This window comes from Lepus europaeus, chromosome 13, assembly GCF_033115175.1.
Source record: "Lepus europaeus isolate LE1 chromosome 13, mLepTim1.pri, whole genome shotgun sequence".
In the NCBI taxonomy this organism is placed as follows: domain Eukaryota; kingdom Metazoa; phylum Chordata; class Mammalia; order Lagomorpha; family Leporidae; genus Lepus; species Lepus europaeus.
Genome location: NC_084839.1, coordinates 66,032,434 through 66,055,191, shown reverse-complemented (window position 1 = coordinate 66,055,191; position 22,758 = coordinate 66,032,434). Strand labels below are relative to the sequence as shown.

At 43.5% G+C, this 22,758-nt stretch overlaps 1 protein-coding gene and 1 non-coding gene across 13 annotated transcripts in view; both read left to right on the top strand.

Annotated features, from left to right (window-relative positions):
* The first annotated feature begins 5,827 nt into the window (after positions 1 to 5,827).
* Positions 5,828 to 5,898, top strand: TRNAG-CCC (transfer RNA glycine (anticodon CCC)). Its single transcript has one exon. It is a non-coding gene; the product is annotated as a tRNA-Gly (tRNA).
* Positions 5,899 to 6,197: 299 nt separating this feature from the next.
* TIA1 (TIA1 cytotoxic granule associated RNA binding protein) overlaps positions 6,198 to 22,758 on the top strand; it is a 40,822-nt gene continuing 24,261 nt past the window's right edge. For 7 of the 12 annotated variants that reach the window (XM_062209602.1, XM_062209600.1, XM_062209598.1 and 4 more), the window contains exon 1: positions 6,201 to 6,464. Coding sequence is in view for 10 of the 12 variants with exons in the window: in XM_062209600.1 (XP_062065584.1) it covers positions 6,439 to 6,464 (26 nt within the window). In the remaining 2 variants the exon portion in view is untranslated. Of the gene's footprint in view, positions 6,465 to 22,758 lie in introns of all 12 variants that reach the window. The other 5 variants (XM_062209603.1, XM_062209604.1, XM_062209605.1 and 2 more) reach the window with 4 other exon arrangements.

The following is a 22,758-nucleotide window of genomic DNA, read 5'->3' as shown; positions in this document are numbered from 1 at the left end:
GAGAGCTGGCCTGGAAGAGGGGCAACCAGGACAGGATCGGTGCCCCGACTGGGACTAGAACCCGGTGTGCCGGCGCCGCAAGGCGGAGGATTAGCCTAGTGAGCCGCGGCGCCAGTCGGAAACAATGTATTTTTAAAGATAAGAATAGTTAAATACACAGGGCTACATCCTTACAGATTATTATACAGCCATTAAAAATGTTGTTCTGAAGAATCCTTACATGAAAATACTACATAAGATAATGTGAAATCAAACAAGGGATTATGTATAAAGTGTTTCATAGTGGAGGAAGCAGATAATAAGGTACTTGAATGCATGAATTGAACACAAGAAGGGAAAATATAAAGGGGCCGGCATGGTGGCACAGTGAGTTAAGACACCTATTGGGCCGCCAGCACCCCATATCTGAGCGCCAGTTCTAGTCCCAGCTGTTCTGCTTTCAGGCCACTTCCCTGTTAATGCTGCTGGGAAAGCAGCAGAAGATGGCCCAAGTACTTGGGTCCCTGCCACCCACGTGGGAGACCTGGATGGAGTTCCTGGCTCCTGGCTTCAGCCTGGCTCAGCCCAAGCCCTTGCAGCTATTTGGGGAATGAAGCAGCACATGACAATTAATCTCTCTCTCGCTCTCGCTCTTTCTCTCAGTCTCTAGCTCTTTTGCTCTTGTTCTCAATCTCGCTTTCGCTCTGCCTTTCAAGTAAATAAATACATCATATATATATAAAAAAAGGAGGGAAATACATAAAATGTAAGTTATCTCTAACTTACATTCCCTGATGGCTAAGGATCTCTAGCCTTCAGGGAAATGCAAATCAAAACCACAATGAGGTTTGACCTCTCCCCAGTAAGAGTGGCTCTCATTACAGAAATCAACAAACAACAAATGCTGGAGAGGATGTGGGGAAAAGGGCACCCTAACCCACTGTTGGTGGGAATGTAAACTGGTAAAGCCACTGTGGAAAACAGTATGGAGATACCTCAAAAATCTGAATATAGACCTACCATATGACCCAGCCATCCCACTACTGGGGATTTACCCAAAGGAAATGAAATCAGTAAACAAAAGAACTATCTGCACCTCCATGTTTATTGCAGCTCAATTCACAATAGCTAAGACATGAAAGCAACTGAAATGTCCATCAACCGAAACTGGATAAAGAAATTGTGGGATATGTACACTATGGAATACTACATGGCGTTTAAAAAAAAAAAAAAAAGGATGAAATCCAGTCCTTTGCAACAAAATGGAGCAAGCTGGAAAACCTCATACTTAGTGAAATAACCCAATCCCAAAGAGACAAACACCGTATATTCTCCCTGATTTGGGAGAATTATTAGCACACCTAAAATGAAAGATATAGAAGCGAAATTGTCACTTTCAGAATCAGTGTCTTCAAGAGTCCTTGACCTGATTGTCGAGGGACAGTTTACCATTGTTACTTTTTACTGTGTATATCCTTTTTGTTTTGTTTTGTTGGGTTTTTTCTCTGTTTTCTTTCTTTCTCTCTCATTTCTCCTCTTCATACTATATGCTGAACTCTCTATGTAACACAGTTAATTATATGTATTTTAAGGCAATTGGAAAAAGATCCCAGTTAAAAAATAAGAGGGGGGAATAAGAGATGGAGGAGGTAGTTTATAACTACAGTCTAGTTCTGCATACAGTCATACAGACTTACCTCTAAGGGTACAGCCTAAGAATTAGTCATGGGGTTCCAAACCCATAAGAATCGGTGGTATAAACACGATCTTCACTATTAAAATGATCATATTAAATGTTAAAGGCAACAGATAGATCAGTCTAAGTTTAAATATATAAATAACATCAAGTACCCGGTAAAAATAATGGAATTAAAAAGGAAGGAAAGACCAACATGGGATGCAGTCCACACAGCACACTCCTAGAAGGACATTCGCAGTAAATAACACTCTGATCTCAGAAACAACCCTTAAGGCTTCCTGGTCGGGCTGAAAGGCCTGTGAGAGCGTTTCAGGCAAGGAAAGCCAAGACTCTGACAGAAAAAAATATCCTACACTGAGGATCTCTGTGAGACCTCAGAGGAAAGAAAGGGTCATCAAAGAAGAGACACTCTTCTCTGAAGGGAGGCCAGAACATCCGCTTTGCTTATGGCCCTGTCCAAATACTGATGGAGTCTATGGTCACAAAAGGCTTCCATAGCCTTGGCAGCCCATGGCAAGAGCCTCAGATGATCACTGCCATCACAAAAAAAAAAGAGTGTTAATTGTTAAAGGAACAACAGTAGTCACTGTGCACTTGCTCCCCAGGAAGGACTTCTGTCCCTAATGAATTATATGAGAATCAACTGCAAATTCTCTCCCCAAACTGTACTCTATATGTTGTGTGTGTTCATGGGTGCAAATTGTTGAAGTCTATGATAAGCATGGAATTGGTCCTCTGTATATAGTCATACTAAAAGTGAACCATAATGAAGAAGGAGATGGGAGTGTAAGAGGGAGGTGGGATGGGAGCTGGTGGGGGGGAGTATGAAGGAAAGAACCACTATATTCTTTAAGTTGTATCTATGTAAAAATGCATTCATTAAATAAAAATTTTAAAAAGTTATCTCTAGGGTATACAATTTTAGGCAACATTTATTTCTACTCATATTAATTTTCTGAATTCCCAAATTCTTTCTAAATATTTGTATTAATATTAAGAAGCATACAGAAACTTACAGGTAAATTTCATAAGGCTCAAAGGACTGTAAATGAGGCTTTCACTGGAGGGAAAAAAAGCCTAAACTTTTTCAGGTGGCAAAGAATAAAATTTTAAAAGTAAAAACAAAAAATAATGCATGAGAGGATTCTATCCCGGTTGCCCCTCTTCCAGGCCAGCTCTCTGCTATGGCCCGGGAAGGCAGTGGAGGATGGCCCAAGTGCTTGGGCCCTGCACCCGCATGGGAGACCAGGAGAAGCACCTGGCTCCTGGCTTCGGATCAACGAGATGTGCTGGCCGCAGCGGCCATTGGAGGGTGAACCAACGGCAAAAAGGAAGACCTTTCTCTCTGTCTCTCTCTCTCACTATCCACTCTGCCTGTCCAAAAAAAAAAAAAAAAAAAAAATGCATGAGAAAAATGCCGCCATTAGGACAAAAGGGTTGTGATTATTATCACAAACATTCTAAGAGTTCTACAGATGGATGGGAAGTGAACAATTCAATATAAATACAGACAAATGTATGAATAGGCAATTTGTCAAAGATGAAAGAAGTGTCAATGGTTTAAAAATTATATACATATAATATATATATGTATGTACATATATATAGAGAGAGAGGGAGAGAGAGAGAGAGAGAGAGCTCCACCCCAGTAGCAGTTTAGGTAAATGCGAACCAAAACAAGGATATACTATTTTTCATTTATCATATCGGCAAAAATTAGTAAAATACAATATCTTAGTGCAGAGAAAAGTGGGGTGGGACGGGGAGGTCTTAAGAACTGACTTTCCAGGCCAGCTCTCTGCTGTGGCCAGGGAGTGCAGTGGAGGATGGCCCAAGTGCTTGGGCCCTGCACCCCATGGGAGACCAGGAGAAGCACCTGGCTCCTGCCATTGGATCAGCGCGGTGCACCGGCCGCAGCGCGCCAGCCATGGCGGCCATTGGAGGGTGAACCAACGGCAAAGGAAGACCTTTCTCTCTGTCTCTCTCTCACTGTCCACTCTGCCTGTCAAAAAAAAAAAAAAAAAAAAGAACTGACTTTCAAAGCTCGTTAGTGGAGACGTGAATGGCTACAACCTTTATCTATGAAGATTATGTACATGCCATTTAATTCAGTGACTCCAGGTTTGGCAACCAATTTATATTTGTACCAGGATGCTACTGTAATGTTGTTTGTAAATGGGGGAGAGTAGAGTACCCTACATGTCCATCAATACCATGTATGGTAGTTTACTTGTTCACTTTACCATCGAATAAATGTAATTTATTCTGTGTGTTACTGGAGACAGCTGATCAGAAGTCCTTGTCTTCATGCAAAAAAAGAACACAGACAGGGGACAGGGAGTAGCAGTGAGCTGCTAGCCACATTTAATGAACGCAATGCCCCTGCTAGGCAGGCATCTCAGCAGAGAACTGGGGGCCCTGCCTGGATTCAGACTGGAGATTTTATGGACATGGGTATAGGCTCACCGTTTCTCCTCCACTCCCCTCTTCTGGGATCATCCTGGGCTGAGGGCTTTCCAGGTGTGGCAGGATTTGTGAAATTCCTCCCAGAACTTCATTAGCACAGTGTTATTGGTCCCGAGAGAGCAAGATTCCACTAAGCTGCCCCCGGAGAGGGAGAGGGCTGGAACCCACCTAACTAGGTTGTCCAACGAGGGCAATGGCTAGCTTCCCAGGTGTGCTTCTACTTTTCCTTTTTTTCCCCCCTCATTCAACCACACAAAAATTCCCATTTTATTCAGCCTCTGTCACATACTAATCTAATATCTACCATGCCACCTAGTATACAGGCTGTTATGCAACTACTGAAAAACAGTTAGATCTGTATCTGTTGAATTGGAAAATATGCTAAGCTTAAGTGAGAGAAGCAAGTTACAAAGTATTACCTCTGGCATTATTTTCTAAGTAACTGAAAATCCCAATTACTTATATACATGTGCCTCTCTATGCATATCAAACAATATATGGAAATTTACAAAAGGGGAAGAATGAAGAGAATTTTAATATTTTCCTTATATATCTATATTGTTTTACTTGTCAGAGCGAGCATATATATTACTTTGGTAACTTAAAAAAATACTGTACCAAAGAAGTACTTGTGCAATATCCATAGAGAGAAATTTTGTTGGGCAATGAAATGAAGAACTGATATGTGTTCCATGGATGAACCATGACAGCATAATGCTAAGTGAAAGAAACCAGCCACCTGTGTGATTCCAGGAAATGTCAAAATGGGCAAATCTATGCGACAGAAAGATGAGATGGGGAGTGGCATGGAATGGGAAAAAGGCAGTGACCGCTGATTAGTAAGGGTTTCCTTTTCGGAAATTAATTGTGGTGATGGGTGAACACCTCTGTGAGTAAACTGTGAATTAAAACTTAAGTGAGTATCTCAAGTAGGTGTTAAAAATACCCTTCATTATTAAAATGTGTCTTATTCATGTTCAAGAGATGAATATTTCATATATTTGAATATAATATAATAATATAATATAAATTGAAATATGCAAAGACTAAAGATAATTTCCAAAAATAGAAATCCAAAATGTATCACTACTTTGAAGAGGAATTTGTAAATTCCCTCTTTTTGGGATGCATAAATTCTCCTTTGTTTTGAAAATATTTCTATTACTTATAAAATGCAATATGAAATGCACAATGAGTACACTGAATCACATTTCAGAGCCCTAAATTTTCTAGTTCCTAAAAGAGGACTGAAGCTTATGTATTTTCATTTACTTTTAAGATTATTGTGACCTGTTTGCATACTGTTTCTTAAAATATTTTTCAAGGTACATTGATTATACCAAAGAAATGCAAATATAAAGAAATACCCTTTACTTGGAAATATTTTTCTGGCTCTCAAAAATTTGATTTTAGCTCTAACAAGGCAAACACTTCTTAACTAAATTCTTCTTTTTAAGTAAAAAAAAATTTAATTGAGCTTTTTCTGCGCTTAAAGAGTAAAAACATGTATTCAACTGTATTGGGATGAAAAAAAGATAGTTTCTTGTATGGATGAAAAGTAGATCATAGACTGTCAAATTTTCATTTTTTATGGGTAAATGAATATGAAATTCGTCCTGGCTTCGGAGAGAACAGCTGCTTGCATTTTCTCATAAGAGTTTCTTGTGAGCCCTATTCTCAACAGCGCCGCTGGTGTAGTGGTATCATGCAAGATTCCCATTCTTGCGACCCGGGTTCGATTCCCGGGCGGCGCACAGCTCTTTTGCTCTTCAGGAGTCCATTGAACAGTCAGGACGAATCCTGCTGACGGAAATATTGCGGTCATTTACCATCTCTGTAAGCTTCTATTTCATTAGAATTCACTATTAAAACCTTAGGATCCAGACGGCAGACAAAAGTTTAGGCAAGCTCCCTAAAAGGTAACCCTTACCCCTGCGCAGTCCGCGGCATGCCTCGAGTCAGTGCAAGAGCGGCTGCGCAACAAGTGAACCTATGGAAGGAGGGAGAGCCTTGCTGCCGCGAGGTTGAGCGCGCAAAGTTACTCTGCGCCTGCGCGGCCGGGGTCACTCCGCTGGCGGCCCCAGGGCTCCCGGCTGGCCGCCATCTTGTATCGGGGCTTCATTGTTCGCGCTGGGCCAGGCGGTCGAGGGTAGTCGCCGCCACGGGAGGAGGCGGAGTAACCTCTAGTCCACGAAGAAACCCTGCTATTCCGCAGCCATAGCTGCCCAAAGGAGTTGGGAGGTAGTAAAGGGCAGGGAGCTGGACCTGGAGGCGCCGCCGCGACAGCAGCAGCCATGGAGGACGAGATGCCCAAGACTCTGTGAGTCTGGGGCAGCGATGAGGGAGGCGGGATGGTGGTCGTCCCGGAAGGAGGCCTCGGCCCCGCGCCGCTGCCCCGCCTAGTGTTCTCCGTGGCCGCCGCGAGATCGCGCTTTCCCTCTCCTGAGCGCACACCTGGCTGCTTGGGACGGAGACCCGGGCTGTGAGCGGACGCTGCGGAGGGCGAGGGGTCAGCCCTGCGAGTGCGCCCCGGGTCTGAACCGCACCGCCGCGGGGCGCGGCCCCTCGCCGGCCCAGACCCGGAGCAGAGACTTTTCCATTCAAACCCCGTCTTGGAACTCGGCAGACCTCCCTTCCGACTCGTTCTCTTCCTGCTCTTCTTCCCGCCCCGTCCTGGTGTTTCTGTTTCTTGGTGATCCCCTCATTATCTTTGTAGTCCTCTCTGATTTTACTCCGGTCCTCCGCCCGCAACTCCTCCTGTCACGTTCTCGTTGATAGGATCTTTTATTCTCGCGGCTGCTCGTGTTCCCTTTTAGTGAAGTAAACTTTATTCTGGCGGTTGCCAGCTGGACAAAAGCCAGGTCTCCTTCGTTAACCACTCGCTGGCTTTCCTGCCGTAGCACCCCCGAACAAAAAGCCGAACGGGACGCCCCAAGGATTTTGAAACTGCTTTTTAAAAAATGGAACCTCCCCACCCCCGGCCCCGGGGAGTGGATTCACTCGTTTCCACCGTCGCCTGCTCCTGCTGGCATTGACATGTGGCGGAGAGAACGGGCGGTTTTTTGTGAAGCAACAGTTAATGAATATTCAGGTCCGGGGATTTCTAGAATTAGTGTTACAGGACCTGAGTTTGGGCTGTTTGTCTTCTAGCCCACCCCCTCCCCCTGCCTCTTTGTTTTTCTAAGCACTATTGCATGAGTGATCCTGCCTTTGTTGCATTTCTCTTAAAAAAAAAAAAAAAAAAAGCTCAGTGGGGGTTTTGGTTTGTTTAAAATACATTTTGTGTATATCTGAGGTCTACAGTGATATTATTGGATTCATCTAGTTAACATGTTACTGTAGAGAAACATTGCTGTGTATCATCTCATAGTTACTTTTCAATGGGTTCTTGACTAGCTTTTTGTTTTCATTCTTCAGAAACTGCCAGTTTGAGAGCCCTATGCATTAATCATGCAATTTTAGATTGTTTTTCCAGCTGTCTGGATATTCAAGTTATTCTAAAGCATTTATCTTTTGTAGGATGCAACAGGACATGGCCTTTGTTTTTGGAAATATTGTATCTGTAGAGGACTACTCTCAAAAATTATTAGCCTCCTTAGGTGTGAAAACCTTTTTTCTCCACTTGCCTCTTAGGTAGAACTAAAGAGAGTCAGCAGCTTATTGGGTTAAACATTTTCCTTACTAATGCCTTCAAATGTAAGAATCTTTCATTACTTTGAAATTTCTTAATTTCAGTAACTGCCAGAAATATGTGGGAACTTTTTAGTATTTTTGATTTGGGGCTATCAAATAATGAAGACAACTTCAGCTGTCTCAGGCCAGTCTATAGAAACAGGTAGTTGCATAGTACTAGCCTGGGGACAAAGAAGGAACCCATTGCAGGAGAAGTAGTGGAGTTTTATTCACAGGCAGCTATTGGCTGCTTATTATATACCAGGCTCTGTGTTGAGTGCTTTACATGCTCATTTACCCTCTTCAAAACTCTTGAAGTGTTTCCACTTCATAGCTGAGGAAAAACTAATCTTCGAGTTTGAGTAGCTCACCCATGATCATATATCTTTTGTTCTTAGATTTCTGCTGTCCTCAACTTTCAGCTGTTGATGTTTCTAATTGTGCTTTGTAGCCCTCAATAGAACATCCCTTCCAAGAATCTTCTCCTCCAAAGTAGTCCCTGCTCTAAGATGTCTTGTTAATCACTCTTTTGCTTCTACCTTCCACAAATCCAAACGCTCACTCTTCCCGAAGATTTCCCAGCAGGATTTTTACATTTAATGTAAAATGCTTGCTTTCACAACCCTGGAAGTTAGCACTTTAATATGTTCTTAGTACAGTGTCTGGTACATGGTAAGTAAATAAATTTGTCCCAAAAACTGGTACCATTTCAAGGAATGAATCAAGATTTTACTCATTCTTGAGAATAAAAGAGAGTCTGAATCTTAGTGTCACCTTGTTAAGTTGAAGGTTGCCAGTATTCAGTTTCTTGTCAGCAGTACTTTGGAAACATTGCAAGCAAAAAAAAATCTTCAAGTTTATACTGCAAAACTGTTTTGAAGAGTATCCAACGTACAATTAAGAAGTTCAAACATATGTAGGGAGTGGATGGGTAATGTGTACATACTGCTATTCTCTGCTATTCTCTACTCATGTATAAATTTGAAGTTTTTCATAATAAAAATGTATACAGTAAATCTGCATTGGCCTTGGTCACTTTACAGACTTTGAGTTTGTGATTTAAAAGGTACACACTTGATTAGAAATACATTGCTGGTGCAGAAGTGAACTGATGGACATTAATTCTCTCAAATCCCAGCACCTTAGCATCCTTTGTGTGGCCTTGTAATCCTTGTGAAATAGCTTCTCTTTTATGTTGAGTTAAATGCGCTTGTTGACTCTTATCAAAGGTTAGGTTGAGGTTAGGATAAACTAAAATAAGATATTTAAGAATCGTGTAATACTAAATTATTTAAGAATGCTAGAAATATATTCATTCAGTAATACTTAAGAGCATATACCACATGGCTGTCACTTTTCTGGGAGCAGGGGATACAACAGTAAATATAACAAATCTTAATGTTTATTTAACAGCACTTACATTAGTAACTGTGTTAGTGCTGAATGAGTGACATGGATAAATGTTAAGGCAGGGTCAAGGTGGATGGGGTGGGTACTAATTTATAGGGAGTGGTAAGACAAGAGATAAGTGACATTTGAATAGAAAACTGGAGGAGAGAGACATGTACCTAAGGGAGAGGCTCTCTAGAAAGTGCTAGGGATTCTGGGGAGACACACTTCTCAGATAACCTGAGGAGAGTGAATAGGAGAGAAGCAAGAGATGAGGTGAGAATGAGGGGGGCGGGGGGGCAGAATATACTGGATTATACAGGGCATTCATTGTGAAGGCTGTGTCTTTCTGAGTGGGAATGGAAGCCATAAGAGGGTTTTAGGCAGAGGCCTGATATAGTCTGTGTGTTTTTGTGTTTTTTTTTTTTTTTAATAGGCAGAGTGGATAGTGAGAGAGAGAGAGAGAGACAGATAGAAAGGTCTTCCTTTTTGCCGTTGGTTCACCCTCCAATGGCCGCTGCGGCCAGCGCATCTCGCTGATCCGAAGGCAGGAGCCAGGTGCTTCTCCTGGTCTCCCATGAGGGTGCAGGGCCCAAGGACCTGGGCCATCCTCCACTGTACTCCCGGGCCATAGCAGAGAGCTGGCCTGGAAGAGGGGCAACCGGGATAGAATCCGGAGCCCCAACCGGGACTAGAACCTGGTGTGCCGGCACCGCAAGGCGAAGGATTAGCCTGTTAAGCCACGGCGCCGGCCTTGATATAATCTGTTTTAACCTTTACAGTGGCAGAAATAAGTAGTCAGAAATCCAGACCAGGTGAAACATACAATGGTGGTGGCTTGTTACAAAGGAGTAACGGTGGAAGTGAGAGGTGGCTGGATTCTGAGCATGTTTTGAAAATGTTAACAGTAACTGCAGTGGACTGGATTTTTTTTTTCCTCCTAAAGATTTATTTACTTGAAAGGCAGAGTTAGAGAGAGAAAGAAATAGATCTTCCATCCATTGACTTACTCCCTAAATGACCACAATGGCCCTGGACTGGGTCAGGATGAAGCCAGGAGCCTGGAACTCCTTGCAAGTCTCGCATATGGGTGCAGGGTCCCAAAGATTACAGCCATCTTCCACTGCTTTCCCCAATACTCTAGCAGGGAGCTGAAACAGAGGTAGAGTAGCCAGGACTCAGATTGCTGGGATATAGAATGCCAGTGTTGCAGGCAGTAGCCCCAGTGAATTGGATTTGATGTGAGAATAACACATCAACAGTGAGTTTATTTACAAATATGTATAATCAGTCATCTAATAAGTTTCTTGCAAAATATAAGAAAAAATTTAAATAGTCCTGAAAGTATGTATATCCCTCAAGCCATCTGCAAACACAGTGTTAGATACATCTGTTCAAGGGTTTGTTTTGATCTCCAAGTGAAGGAGGTACTAGCTAATAGGCAGTTCCTGCTATCAGTGCAACAGATTATTTGTGAAAAGCAGACAGTTGTGAAGTACCTAAGGGAGTAAGGTTGAGGTGTTGATGTATTGTATCCTGTGTCACTATTCTACATAATTTCTTAATTAGTAAAACATAACCTTTTACCCTGAACTAGAAGAAGTGAGGTAAAAAGAGGTTATTGCCTAGCAAATTGCACATGTTCAGAAGTCATTCTGAGAGACTATAAGTTATCTCTCTCTCTTTTTTTTTTTTTTTAAGATTTATTTATTTATTTGAGAGGCAGAGGCAGAGACAGAGAGAGGTAGGTCTTCCATTCACTGGTACACCCCCAAAATGGCCACAACAAAGCCAGGAGCCAGGAACTTCTTTTGGGTCTCCCACAGAGGTGCAGGGGCCCAAGCACTAGTGCATTAGCAGGGAGCTGGATCAGAAGTAGAGCAGCTGGGACTTAAACCAGCGCCCATATGGGATTCTGACACTACAGGTGGCGGCTTTACCCGCTATGCCACAGCACCGGTAACAAGAATCTCTAACAGTTCCAGGCAGTAATCTGGACAGAAAATACTGATATGATTAAAAATAAAAATCTCTAAGGGAATTTATCAGTGGTAAAAACCTACTTATTTATGCTTTTTTTTTTTTTAATTTGACAGGCAGAGTTAGACAGTGAGAAAGGTCCTCCCTCCGCTGGTTCACCCCCCAAATGGCTGCTACAGCCGGCACGCTGTGCCAATCTAAAGCCAGGAGCCAGGTGCTTCCCCCTGGTCTCCCATGTGGGTGCAGGGGCCCAAGCTCTTGGGCTATCCTCCACTGCCCTCCCGGGCCACAACAGAGAGCTGGACTAGAAGAGGAACAACCGGGACTAGAACCCGGTGCCCACATGGGATGCTGGCACCGCAGATGGAGGATTAACCAAGTGAGCCACTGCACCGGCCCTTATTTATAATCTTCACAGGAGCCTCGTTGCTAAATTCTGCTTTTTAAGTTTTATTTGTAGGTTAGTTTTCTAGAGGTGTATTAATAAAAAGGAACACTTAGGTGTTTTGGATCTACTTTTTTTTTTTTTTTTTTAATTATTTATTTGAAAGAGCCACAGAGAGGCAGAGAGAGAGAGGTCTTCCATCCACTGGCTCACTCCCAATTGGCCACAATGGCTGGAGCTGTGCCGATCCGAAGCCAAGAACTTCTCCATAAACAAAATAACAGGGTCTTCCCACACAGGTTCAAGGGCCCAAGGACGTGGGCTGTCTTCCACTGCTTTCCCAGGCCATTGCAGAGAGCTGAATCAGAGGTGGAGCAGCCAGACTCGAACCAGCGCCTACATGGGATGCTGGCATTGCAAGCGGCGACTTTACCCACTAGGCCAGAGCACTGGCCCCTACTTTTTTTTTTTAAGCTTGTTGATTGATTTTTGAAGCTTTTGTTTTTCTTTTAAGATTTATTTATTTGAAAGGCAGAAAGAGAGATTGATCTTCTGTCCCCTAGTTCACTCCCCAAACGGCCACAACAGCTGAGGCTGGGTTGGGCCAAAGCCAGGAACCAGGAACTCTGTCTTGGTCTCCTGCATGGGTGTTACAGAAATCTGAGGTGGGAGGTAGATATATTAGGACAGATGTATGGCTGGAGCTGACAGAAGCAGAGCTTAGGACTTCTTCCCTCTCTAGACAAGATAACAGTGGGCAGTTGCTTTGCTGGTTAGTTGTGAGCAGACACTCTTCAAGGTCTGTGTTGGGAGGAGGGGTCTGCTTCTCTTTCTTTGTCTCTGGTTGCAGCCATATTTCCTCTACATGGGGAGCAGGGGCCCAAATGCTTAAGCCATCTTCAGCTGCTTTCCCAGACGCATTAGCAGGAAACTGGATCAGAAGCAGAGCAACCAGGACTCCGGCCCCCACTCTAATGTGGGATGCTGGCATCTCAAACTGTGGCTTTAACCCGCTGCACCACAATGCCAGTCCTGGATTCCACTTCTGGAAATATTTGATGTTAGCTTCAAACATGTGTAATGCATTTACACAAAGTCTTATTCCTGGCAGAATTTTCACTTAGTAATTTTGATGACTTTTTCCATTGAGTCTCACTTCTCATTCATTTCAAAAAGCTAAAAACCTTCAGAATACTAACAAAAATAAAACATTGGAGACTTACAGACCTTTCATGTGAAATTGCTGATTGCTGATATTTACCCAGATTGCCATATTTGTGTGTGTGTGTTTTTTTTTTCTAAACCATTTGAGAGAGTTGGTTGAGGATATGACACCTTGGACTTAAATACTCTACCATTAAGAACAAGGACATTGGGGCCGGCGCTGTGGCGCAGCAGGTTAAAGCCCTGGCCTGAAATGCTGGCATCCCATTTGGGTGCTGGTTCTAGTCTCGGCTGCTCCTCTTCCAATCCAGCTCTCTGCTAGGGCCTGGGAAAGCAGGAGAAGATGGCCCAAGTCCTTGGGCCCCTGCACCCATGTGGGAGACCCGGAAGAAGCTTCTGGCTTCTGGCTTCTGGCTTCTGGCTTCTGGCTTCTGGCTTCGGATCAGTGCATCTCTGGCCGTTGCAGCCATCTGGGGAGTGAACCAGCAGATGGAAGACTTCTCCCTCTGTAAAACTCTATCTTTCAAATAAATAAATCTTAAAAAGAAAAAGAACAAGGACATTACATAATAAGATATTTTTTCACATTAAGGAGATTATATTTCTCCTGCATTATGAGCTAACATATAGTGCATATTCATATTTATCCACGTGCCCAAGAAGAATATATTTCAGTTCATTACCTAAACAGTTAATTCTCTTCTGCTGTCTTTCCACTTCTGCACAGGATTGAGAAGTGATCTGAGGGGATTCTGTAAATACATGGGATACTTAAATCCATACTCTTAAGTTTATGGGACAGCTAAAAAGACACATTTTAATGTTCAAAAACAATTTGGAAAACAAGATCTGTAAGAAAGCTTTACACTTTTACTTTGCAGTCCAGCAGACTTTGTGAAAAAGACACTGGCTTGAACCTGCTCAGGTACAAATTTTTGTGTCAGTCAATATTTTAAAAGCAAATAACAAAGTAGCTGACTAGTTTATGCATCAAATAAATTTAAAAATGTATTAGGTACTCCCCGAATTTGCAGGAAGGGCACAGAACTTGCTTTAGAAAATGTTCGGGAAAGAGAGGCAGCTCTTAGTTCCTTGGTGATCATCAAGCCACAGACCATCCCCGGAGGAGTACTGCTCTTCTATCCACTGACGAGCAAATACCACAGCTTCCACTAGCACTGGACATGGGACTCCACTGCTGTGATTTATTACCAAAATGGATTCTTTCCAGTCTCTGCTTCTTTAAGGCCTGTGCACAGTTTCTGTGTTAAGATATCTAACTGGCCTAGCTGCATCACATGCACTTGCTCATGCTGCAAGGGAGGACACAAAACCATAATTGGTGTTTTCAGATCCTGTAGGGAGTCAGGCTTTGCCCTCGGGTGACGATTTCTCTAAAAATAGCAAAGGAGGTGTTTGGTAGCCAAAAAGAAAAAAAAATCCACTACACATACAACTGAAATTCATACTTTTAATAGGAAGTCCTTTGGCTTCAGAAACAAAAAAGAATGTGATAAAGTATGTGCAAATGAAAGAAGCATTTGTCTATGTAAATGAGGGTGAACTCTAAAGTATTCTACAAACTTTAAGAAACTTGTGGGCTTTTTTGTTTTCATGAAAATATCTTGGGTCTGAAAAGGGGCTGCAGATTTCAAATTTGGGCTGTTTCAAATTACAGTGCTTATTTAGCAAATAAACGAATAGTAATAGCATTGAGTTTCTAAAAATTTGAGGTAGGTATTGGCAGTTTACTGGTAAAAAAACAAGACTAATGTTTTCAGTCCTCATTTATATTTGCACAGACAAGAAAAGGAGATCTTGTCATTTCTTTATTAAGAAAACGTGCGGTGTTACCTGTAGTTTATTGTAATAAAGACACAGATTTGCCAGCAAATCTTGTATGTGATTTCCTCTTCAGACCATTTCTCTAAACAGCTGTGTATAGTTAGTTGATAGCTGCTCCTGGAGCTTAGGGCATGCAACTGATCATGTTAAGTGAATTCAAGTAAAGACAGCACAGACCTTAGTGCTTCTTTCAGAGTAGTTTTTTCTCACTGCCTTTTATTATCTATCTTTAAACTAGGTAGTATGACTCAGAAAACATTTCTCAGGAAACCTTAGAGACAGTTTTATGTAAAGAGCGATAGAATTTAGGTGCTCTAACCACTCTCCACTTGTCACTAGATTGTCTAGCTTCAACAGAGTAGTACCCCAGTTAGCTTCAGAAGAGCCATTTTTGTCTTACATGCAATCCTGAGGGCTTCTGTTTTCATTTATTTTTAATAAAAATGCATGAATAAACCTGTGTATGTGGCAGTTGTTCTTGATAATATTTTACAAATGTAAGAGATGAGAATAGACACAGAAGAGTTGAGAAGATAGTAGAGTTCTCACGTAATCTGCACCTGCTTTCCTTAGTGTTAACATCTTACAAAACATTGGCCTATGTATCAAAAATTGAGAAATTAACATTGATACAATGCTGTTAACTACAGGCTTTCATATCCCCAGTTTCCCCGCTGATATCCCTTTTCTATTCCAACGTTGGAATTTTGTTGCCATATCTCTTTATTCTCCTTCAGGCTTCGAGTGGATGTCTTTGTGACCTTGACACTTTCCAAGGACACTGGTTGTCCATTGTACAGTGACTACTTTTTTATTAACACACTTTGATAGAAACGAATCACTAAGGTTAGCTCACACTTGAGAGGAAAATTAAGTTACACTAACTAGATGGAGGTATATCAAAAGAATTTGTGGTCATATGGTAAAACCACCATTTCATTGGTTAAAACCAATAATATTTTAGAGAATATGCAAATACTCTGTTTCTCCTAACATTTCATCAGCTAATTTTAGCTTCCAGGGGTAGATCTTGCCCCTGGTTATTGCTGTGATATTTTACTGGTGATTTTTCTCTCATTCCTTCAACATTTGTTAATTTTCGTTCTGCAAGAGAAAGCCATTTTCCTCATTCAAGATCTGTTTTTTAAAGATTTTTTATTTGAGAGATAGAGTTTACAGACAGAGAGAAAGGTCTTCCACTCGCTGGTTCACTCCCCAAATGGCCGCAGTGGCCAGAGCTGGACCAATCCAAAGCCAGGAGCCAGGAGCCGGGAGCCCCCTCCAGGCCCCCAACATGGGAGCAGGGGCCCAAGTGCTTGGGCCATCCTTCACTGCTTCCCCAGGCCACAGCAGAGAGCTGGATCGGAAGAGGAGCAGCCAGGACTTGAATCGTCGCCCATGTGGAATGCTGGTGCCACAGGTGGAAGATTAACCTACTGCGCCACAGTACCGGCCCCATAATTGTTTCTTAAGGATTTTATTTATTATTATTTTATTTACTTGAAAGGCAGTTACAAAGAAGGAGACAAATATCTTCCATCTGCTGGTTCACTACCCAAATGGCCACAAGGGCCAGGACTGGGCTGGGCCAAAGCTAGGAACCTGGAACTGCACCACACACTGGTCCCCTGTATAATTGTTTTATATGCCCACTGTCCCCAGATCTAATTTAAATCTTGGTTAAATTTATCTTAGACTTTTGATGTGGCCGCCTCATTGGTATACTATAATTGGTATTACACACTCCATGTATCATTGCCCATCTATAAAATGACTTAGTTTGGGGCAGGTGTTTGGCACAGTGATTAAATTGCTCTAGGTATACCCACGTTCTATATCAGTGTCTGGTTTAACTCCTGGCCCCTCCTTGCTGATGCATACCCTGGAAGGTGATGGCTCAAGTACTTGGGTCCCTGCCACCCATGTGGGAGACCTGAATTGAGTTCAAGGCTTCTGGCTTCAGCCTGGCCCTGTCTGGTTGTAGTGGGAATTTGGGGAGTGAAGTAGTGAATGGAAGGCTTCTTTATATATCTCTCTCTCTGCCTTTCATATGAAAAGAAAATTTAAAAAAACGATTTTCTCGTGACTTAAAGCTTAATCACTGGGGGGCCAGCTCTGTGGCACATCAGGTAAAGCCACTGTCTGTAGTGCCAGCATCCCACTTGGGCACTGGTTCAAGTCCTGGCTGCCCCATTTCCCATCCAGCTCCCTGCTAATCTGCCTGGGAAAGCAACGGAAGATGGCCCAAGTCCTTGGGCCCTTGCGCCCGTGTGGGAGACCCAGAAGAAGCTCCTGGCTTCCAGCTTTGGATCAGCCCAGCTCCAGCTGTTGTAGCCATTTGGAGAGTGAAACTGCAGATGGAAGATCTCTTTCCCCTCCTCTCCCCCTCTGTAACTACCTTTCAAATAAATCCTTAAAAAAAAAAAAAGTTTAATTTGAAAGGCAGTAACAGAGATCTTTCATCCACTGCTTCATTCCCCAAATGGCTGCTGCAGCCCCGGCTGGGCCGGGCTGAAGCCAAGAGCCAGGAACGCCGTCTTGGTCTCCCACAACTTGCTAGCAGGGACCCAAGTACTTGGGCCATCATCTGCACAATACCAGGAAGCTGGATTAGCAGTGAAGTAGCCAGGGCTCAAATTGGTACTCCACTATGGGATGCCAGCGTCGCAAGTGGTGGTTGAAGATGCTGTACCACAGCACTGGCCCCCCAAAGCTCTCATTTTTTAGGTATGATTTTTTCATTTGGAATAGTTAAATAATCTCTGTAACTTTGATCTCTTATAAATACCCTTTCACACAAACCTTTCACCTAATGGTTTTAGCATAAATCAGTGATCCTTGCTTGAATCAGTTACTTCATTAGGGCTTGTACAGTGTTAATCTAATACTGTTTTTCTACACTTATTAACTAGCATTCTTTGTAAAGAACTTTCCTTCATTTGCTACAGCTGATACATTACATTGTTCTTGAGTTGCTATTGAAAAGACAAAATAAATGCTTAATTTCACCTTTAATTACTTAGTCACAATATAGATTTGGTATAATGATAACCTCTAATACTGTTAAATTGCTGTTGAATAAATCTTGCTATTTTTTGCTTTTTAATGTTTATTTTCACATATTGCTTATTACATTTTTCTTGTTACAATTTTACCTAAACCAGGCAAAAATCTTCCTGTAAGGCACTTTTTAGTAGTATATGCTTTTCAGATATGAAATCCCTTTGATAACATGCAACATTTAAATTTCTGTTGGTATTATACTTCTACTTACGGCATTTTATCTAAATAAACCTCAATTGCGTCACCCCACAGCCTGGAGAGAAAAACATTATGAAGTCACAAAAACGTTACCGGTAAAGTGTATTTGGCTAGTACTGATTCACTTTAAAATAGCCCTGAGAGGGGCCGGCACCGTGGCTCACTTGGTTAATCCTCCACCTGCAGCATCGGCATCCCATACGGGCACCAGGCTCTGGTCCCGGTTGCTCTTCTTCCAGTCCAGCTCTCTGCTGTGGCCCTGGAAAGCAGTGGAGGACGGCCCAAGTCCTTGGGTCCCTGCACCCACATGGGAGACCAGGAAGAAGCACCTGACTGCTGGCTTCAGATTGGCGCAGCGCGCCGGCCGTGGTGGCCATTTGGGGGGTGAACCAATGAAAGGAAGACCTTTCTCTCTCTCAGTGTCTATAACTCTACCTGTCAAATTAAAAAAAAAAAAAAAAAAAAAAGCCCTGAGAGCGCATTTAGCCTAGCAGTTAAAGCGCCCGCATCCCATGTCCAAATACCTGACTCCAGCTTTCTGCTCATTCAGACCCTAGGACGCAGCGGTGATGGCTCCAAGTGATTGGGTTCCTGCCCCAACATTTGAGACCTGGGTTGAATTCCCAGTTTCCGCCCAGCCCAGCCCAGCCCCTGCCATTGTAGGCATTTGGGGAATGAACTAGCTGATAGGACACACTCTTTTTCACACTCTTTTTCTCCCTCTTTGCCTGTAGGGTAAATTAAGGAAAAAATAGCATATAGGTGGATTCAGGACGAGTTTAAAGGAGAGAGTCAAAAGCTGAACTGAGGGGATGGGCATTGTGGTGCCGAAGGTTAAGCTGCTGTTTGTGATACCCAGATCCATATTGGAGTGCCAGTTTTCAGTCCTGGCTATGCTACTTTCATTCCAGCTTCCTGATGCACCTGGGAAGGCAACCCTGCCACCCACATGGGACATTCAGATGGAGTTCTTGGCTCCTGGCTTCCTCCTGGCCCCGCCCTGGCTGATAGAGTCATTTGGATAGAAAACCAACTGATGGAAGATTTCTCTCTCTCTTTTTCAAATAAAAATAAATAAATCTTTAAAAGAAATAAGTTAAACTGAACACGGAGGGTACTGAGTTAGTTAACAGGACAACCCTAGCTGTTGGAATAATCAAAACAAGGCAACCCATAATTTAAAAGCCTATATGGAAATTCATTATATAGTGACCTTGAGATAAGCACCTCTGTAGTGCATTTAATTTATTTTTTAAAAAGATTTAGTTATTTATTTGAGAATCATAGTTACACAGAGAGAGGAGAGGCATAGAGGGAGAGAGAGGTCTTCCATCCACTGTTTCATTCCCCAAATGGCCGCAATGGCTGGAGTTGCACTGATCCAGGAGCTTCTTCCAGGTTTCCCACGTGGGTATAGGGGCCCAAGGACTTGGGCCATCTTCTCCCGCTTTCCCAGGCCATAGCAGAGAGCTGGATGGGAAATGGAGCAGCCGGGACTAGAACCGGCGCCCAGGCCAGGGCGTTAACCCACTGTGCCACAGCTCCAGCCCCTCTGTAGTGCATTTTAAATATGATTAGATAAGTGATGCTTGTTTTGTCTTCCAAGGCACATTAGTAGGGAGCTAGATTGGAAGTGGAGCAGCTGGGACTCAAACCAGCACCCCTTTGTGATGCCAAAGCCACCAGCTCTGGTATAACCCATTACACCACAATGCCAACCCCAATGCTTTCTTTGTCTACCACCAATTTAGGATACTATTTTTGGGTACTGCCTTCAGAACTTAAGACCCATTCTTATGAATACTATTTTGATGGCAGGTTTAATCATTGGAGCATAGATTTTGGAGTACAGAGGGATGGGGAAAAGCTAGTGGCATCTCCTATGATTCCTAGTACATAGAAGCTGCTCTGAATATTGGTTAAATATGGTAATCGAGTAATTAACACATTTTAAATTCAATAAAAATATATGACATTTTCTTATATGTCTCTTAAATGGAATGTCCTTAGATTTATATCTATTAATTTGTATAAAATTGTTTAATCACCTTCAACATGATGCAGTGTATGTAAAGGATAAATATATTGAAATAATTTCCTTTTTTTTTTTTATTTTTTTATTTTTTGACAGGCAGAGTGGACAGTGAGAGAGAGACAGAGAGAAAGGTCTTCCTTTTGCCGTTGGTTCACCCTCCAATGGCCGCCGCGGTAGCGCGCTGCGGCCGGCGCACTGCGCTGATCCGATGGCAGGAGCCAGGTGTTTATCCTGGTCTCCCATGGGGTGCAGGGCCCAAGGACTTGGGCCATCCTCCACTGCACTCCCTGGCCACAGCAGAGAGCTGGCCTGGAAGAGGGGCAACCGGGACAGGATCGGTGCCCCGACCGGGACTAGAACCGGGTGTGCCGGCACCACAAGGCGGAGGATTAGCCTAGTGAGCCGCGGTGCCGGCCTGAAATAATTTCTAAGTTAAGTAAAAAAGAAGCTAGTGACATCCATCCTTACATACCTGAGCTTACCTCAGCTGGTTCTGTAGCCTGAAGTCAGTAGAGATCTATCACAATTCAAGAAATACAGGCCAGTGCCGTGGCTCACTTGACTAATCCTCCACCTGCGGCGCTGGCATCCTGGGTTCTAGTCCCAGTTGGGGCGCTAGATTCTGTCCCGGTTGCTCCTCTTCCAGTCCAGCTCTCTGCTGTGGCCCGGGAAGGCAGTGGAGGATGGCCCAAGTGCTTGGGCCCTGCACCCGCATGGGAGACCAGGAGAAGCACCTGGTTCCTGGCTTCGGATCAGCGCGATGTGCCGGCCACAGTGCGCCGGCCACAGCGGCCATTGGAGGGTGAACCAATGGCAAAAAGGAAGACCTTTCTATCTCTCTCTCTCTCTCTCTCACTATCCACTCTGCCTGTAAAAAAAAAAAAAGGAGGAGCCAGTTATTTGTGGACATTGTACTTCTGCTATCTAAAAGCTATACTTTATTCATGATTATTGACCTACTAGATGAAAGTATCACTTCTCAGGCGAGGCTTCACAACTATTCCTGGTACCTAGGTCTTTGCCTGTCCCTGTTTTTGCCCTGACCCCATCATGATCAGTGCATCATACTCTGAAATGTTATAAAGAGTTCAAAACTTCAGGGGTTCCTGACAGTTGGTATTAAATTTAAAAACAGCCAAAGCTATTTGCAAATGACTTTTCTGATAGGAACATTAGAACATTTCCAGCTGCATCAAAGGAGAATTTTTTAGGTTCTAGGAAAGAGTATAAAGGGCCTGAGTATATTAGTCAAGGTCGTTTGGGAAGTCTGTCGCTTATATGCTGAGCCCCCGAGTTCTCTAACCGTGGTGCACCTTGCGAGAGGTGCAGAAAATAGGGCCTACAGGCCTTGTCACTTCATCTATTCCTGCAAAGCCAGCTGCGGGCAGGACCTGAAATTCAGTAGCTCTGTAGCAGGCTAATTTTTAGGTTGATAATTTTGTATGGCTTGAGAATGATGGGTTTGTTTGTTTGTTTGTTTTTATTTGACAGGTAGAGTTATAGACAGAGAGAGAGAGAAAGGTCCTCCCTCCATTGGTTTACTCCCCAAATGGCCATCATGGCTGGCACTGTGTTGATCTGAAGCCAGGAGCCAGGTGCTTCCCCCTGGTCTCCCATGTGGGTGCAGGGGCCCAAACACTTGGGCTATCCTCTACTGGCCTCCCAGGCCACAGCAGAGAGCTGGACTAGAAGAGGAGCAACCGAGACTAGAACCCGGCACCCATGTGGGATGCCGGCGCCGCAGGCAGAGGATTAACTAAGTGAGCCACGGTGCTGGCCCCGAGAATGATGTTATAAATATCCAAATGACCATTTTTCTTAAGAGATTTATTTATTTATTTATTTGAAAAGCAGAGTTATAGAGAGGCAGAGAGAGAGAAAGAGGTCTTGCACCCTCTGGTTCACTCCCCAGATGGCCACAATGGCCAGAGCTGCGCCGATCTGCAGCCAGGAGCCAGAAGCTTCTTCCGGTTCCCCGACTTGGGTGCAGGGGCCTAAGGACTTGGGCCATCTTCTGTTGCTTTCCCAGTCCATAGCAGAGAGCTTGATCAGAAGTGGAGCAGCCAGGATTCAAACTGGCACCCATATGGGACACCGGCACTGCAGGTGGTGGCTTTACCCGCTAAGCCACAGCACCCTCCAAATAACTTCTGACAGGAAAAAGGTTCCCTACCCCTAAATGAGCTAACAATTTAAAAAAAAAAAGGCAGGCATGTGGAACCTTCTACTGGAAATTGCCTTCCCAGTACCAGCTTAAGTATAAGTCTTCCCCAAAGTGGAGTTAACGCTGTTCAAGTGCTTACTCAGTACAAAGAGCATTTGTAAGCCGGTAAAGGTAGAGAAGTGCTGGTGGATCTGATGGAGAGGGCCCTTGCCTGTTCTCAGCCCATTCTCGTGCCCTTGAGTGGCCATGAGCACGGCATGGTTGCCAGAAGTGTCTGATTCCCCTTTTGTTTCGTGGCTGTACATAGTGAACACCATTGCCATCGTGCATTAAGTACACATATAATTCCAAAACATGCTCATGCTTCATCACGCCTAGGATGAAGACATATACATCTGTGTACGAAATGTCGGGTACCAAAGTACACCGTGGATAGCGATTGTTTCCCCTCATGATCATCTGGCTAGCTGGGAGCGCCAGCACTGCCCTTGCTCAGCACGGCCAGAGAAAATCACACTGCGTATCACTAACCCAAGGAGAGATCCAGACACAAAGCATCCTTCCTACTGAGTGCATATTCCTTTCCCGCCATCATAAAGTCACAAACTCCTAAGTGGAACTTTTTTTTTTTTTTTAAACGATTTATTTATTTATTTGAAAGAGTTACACAGAGAGAAGGAGAGGCAGACAGAGAAAGGTCTTCCATCCACTCCCTGTTC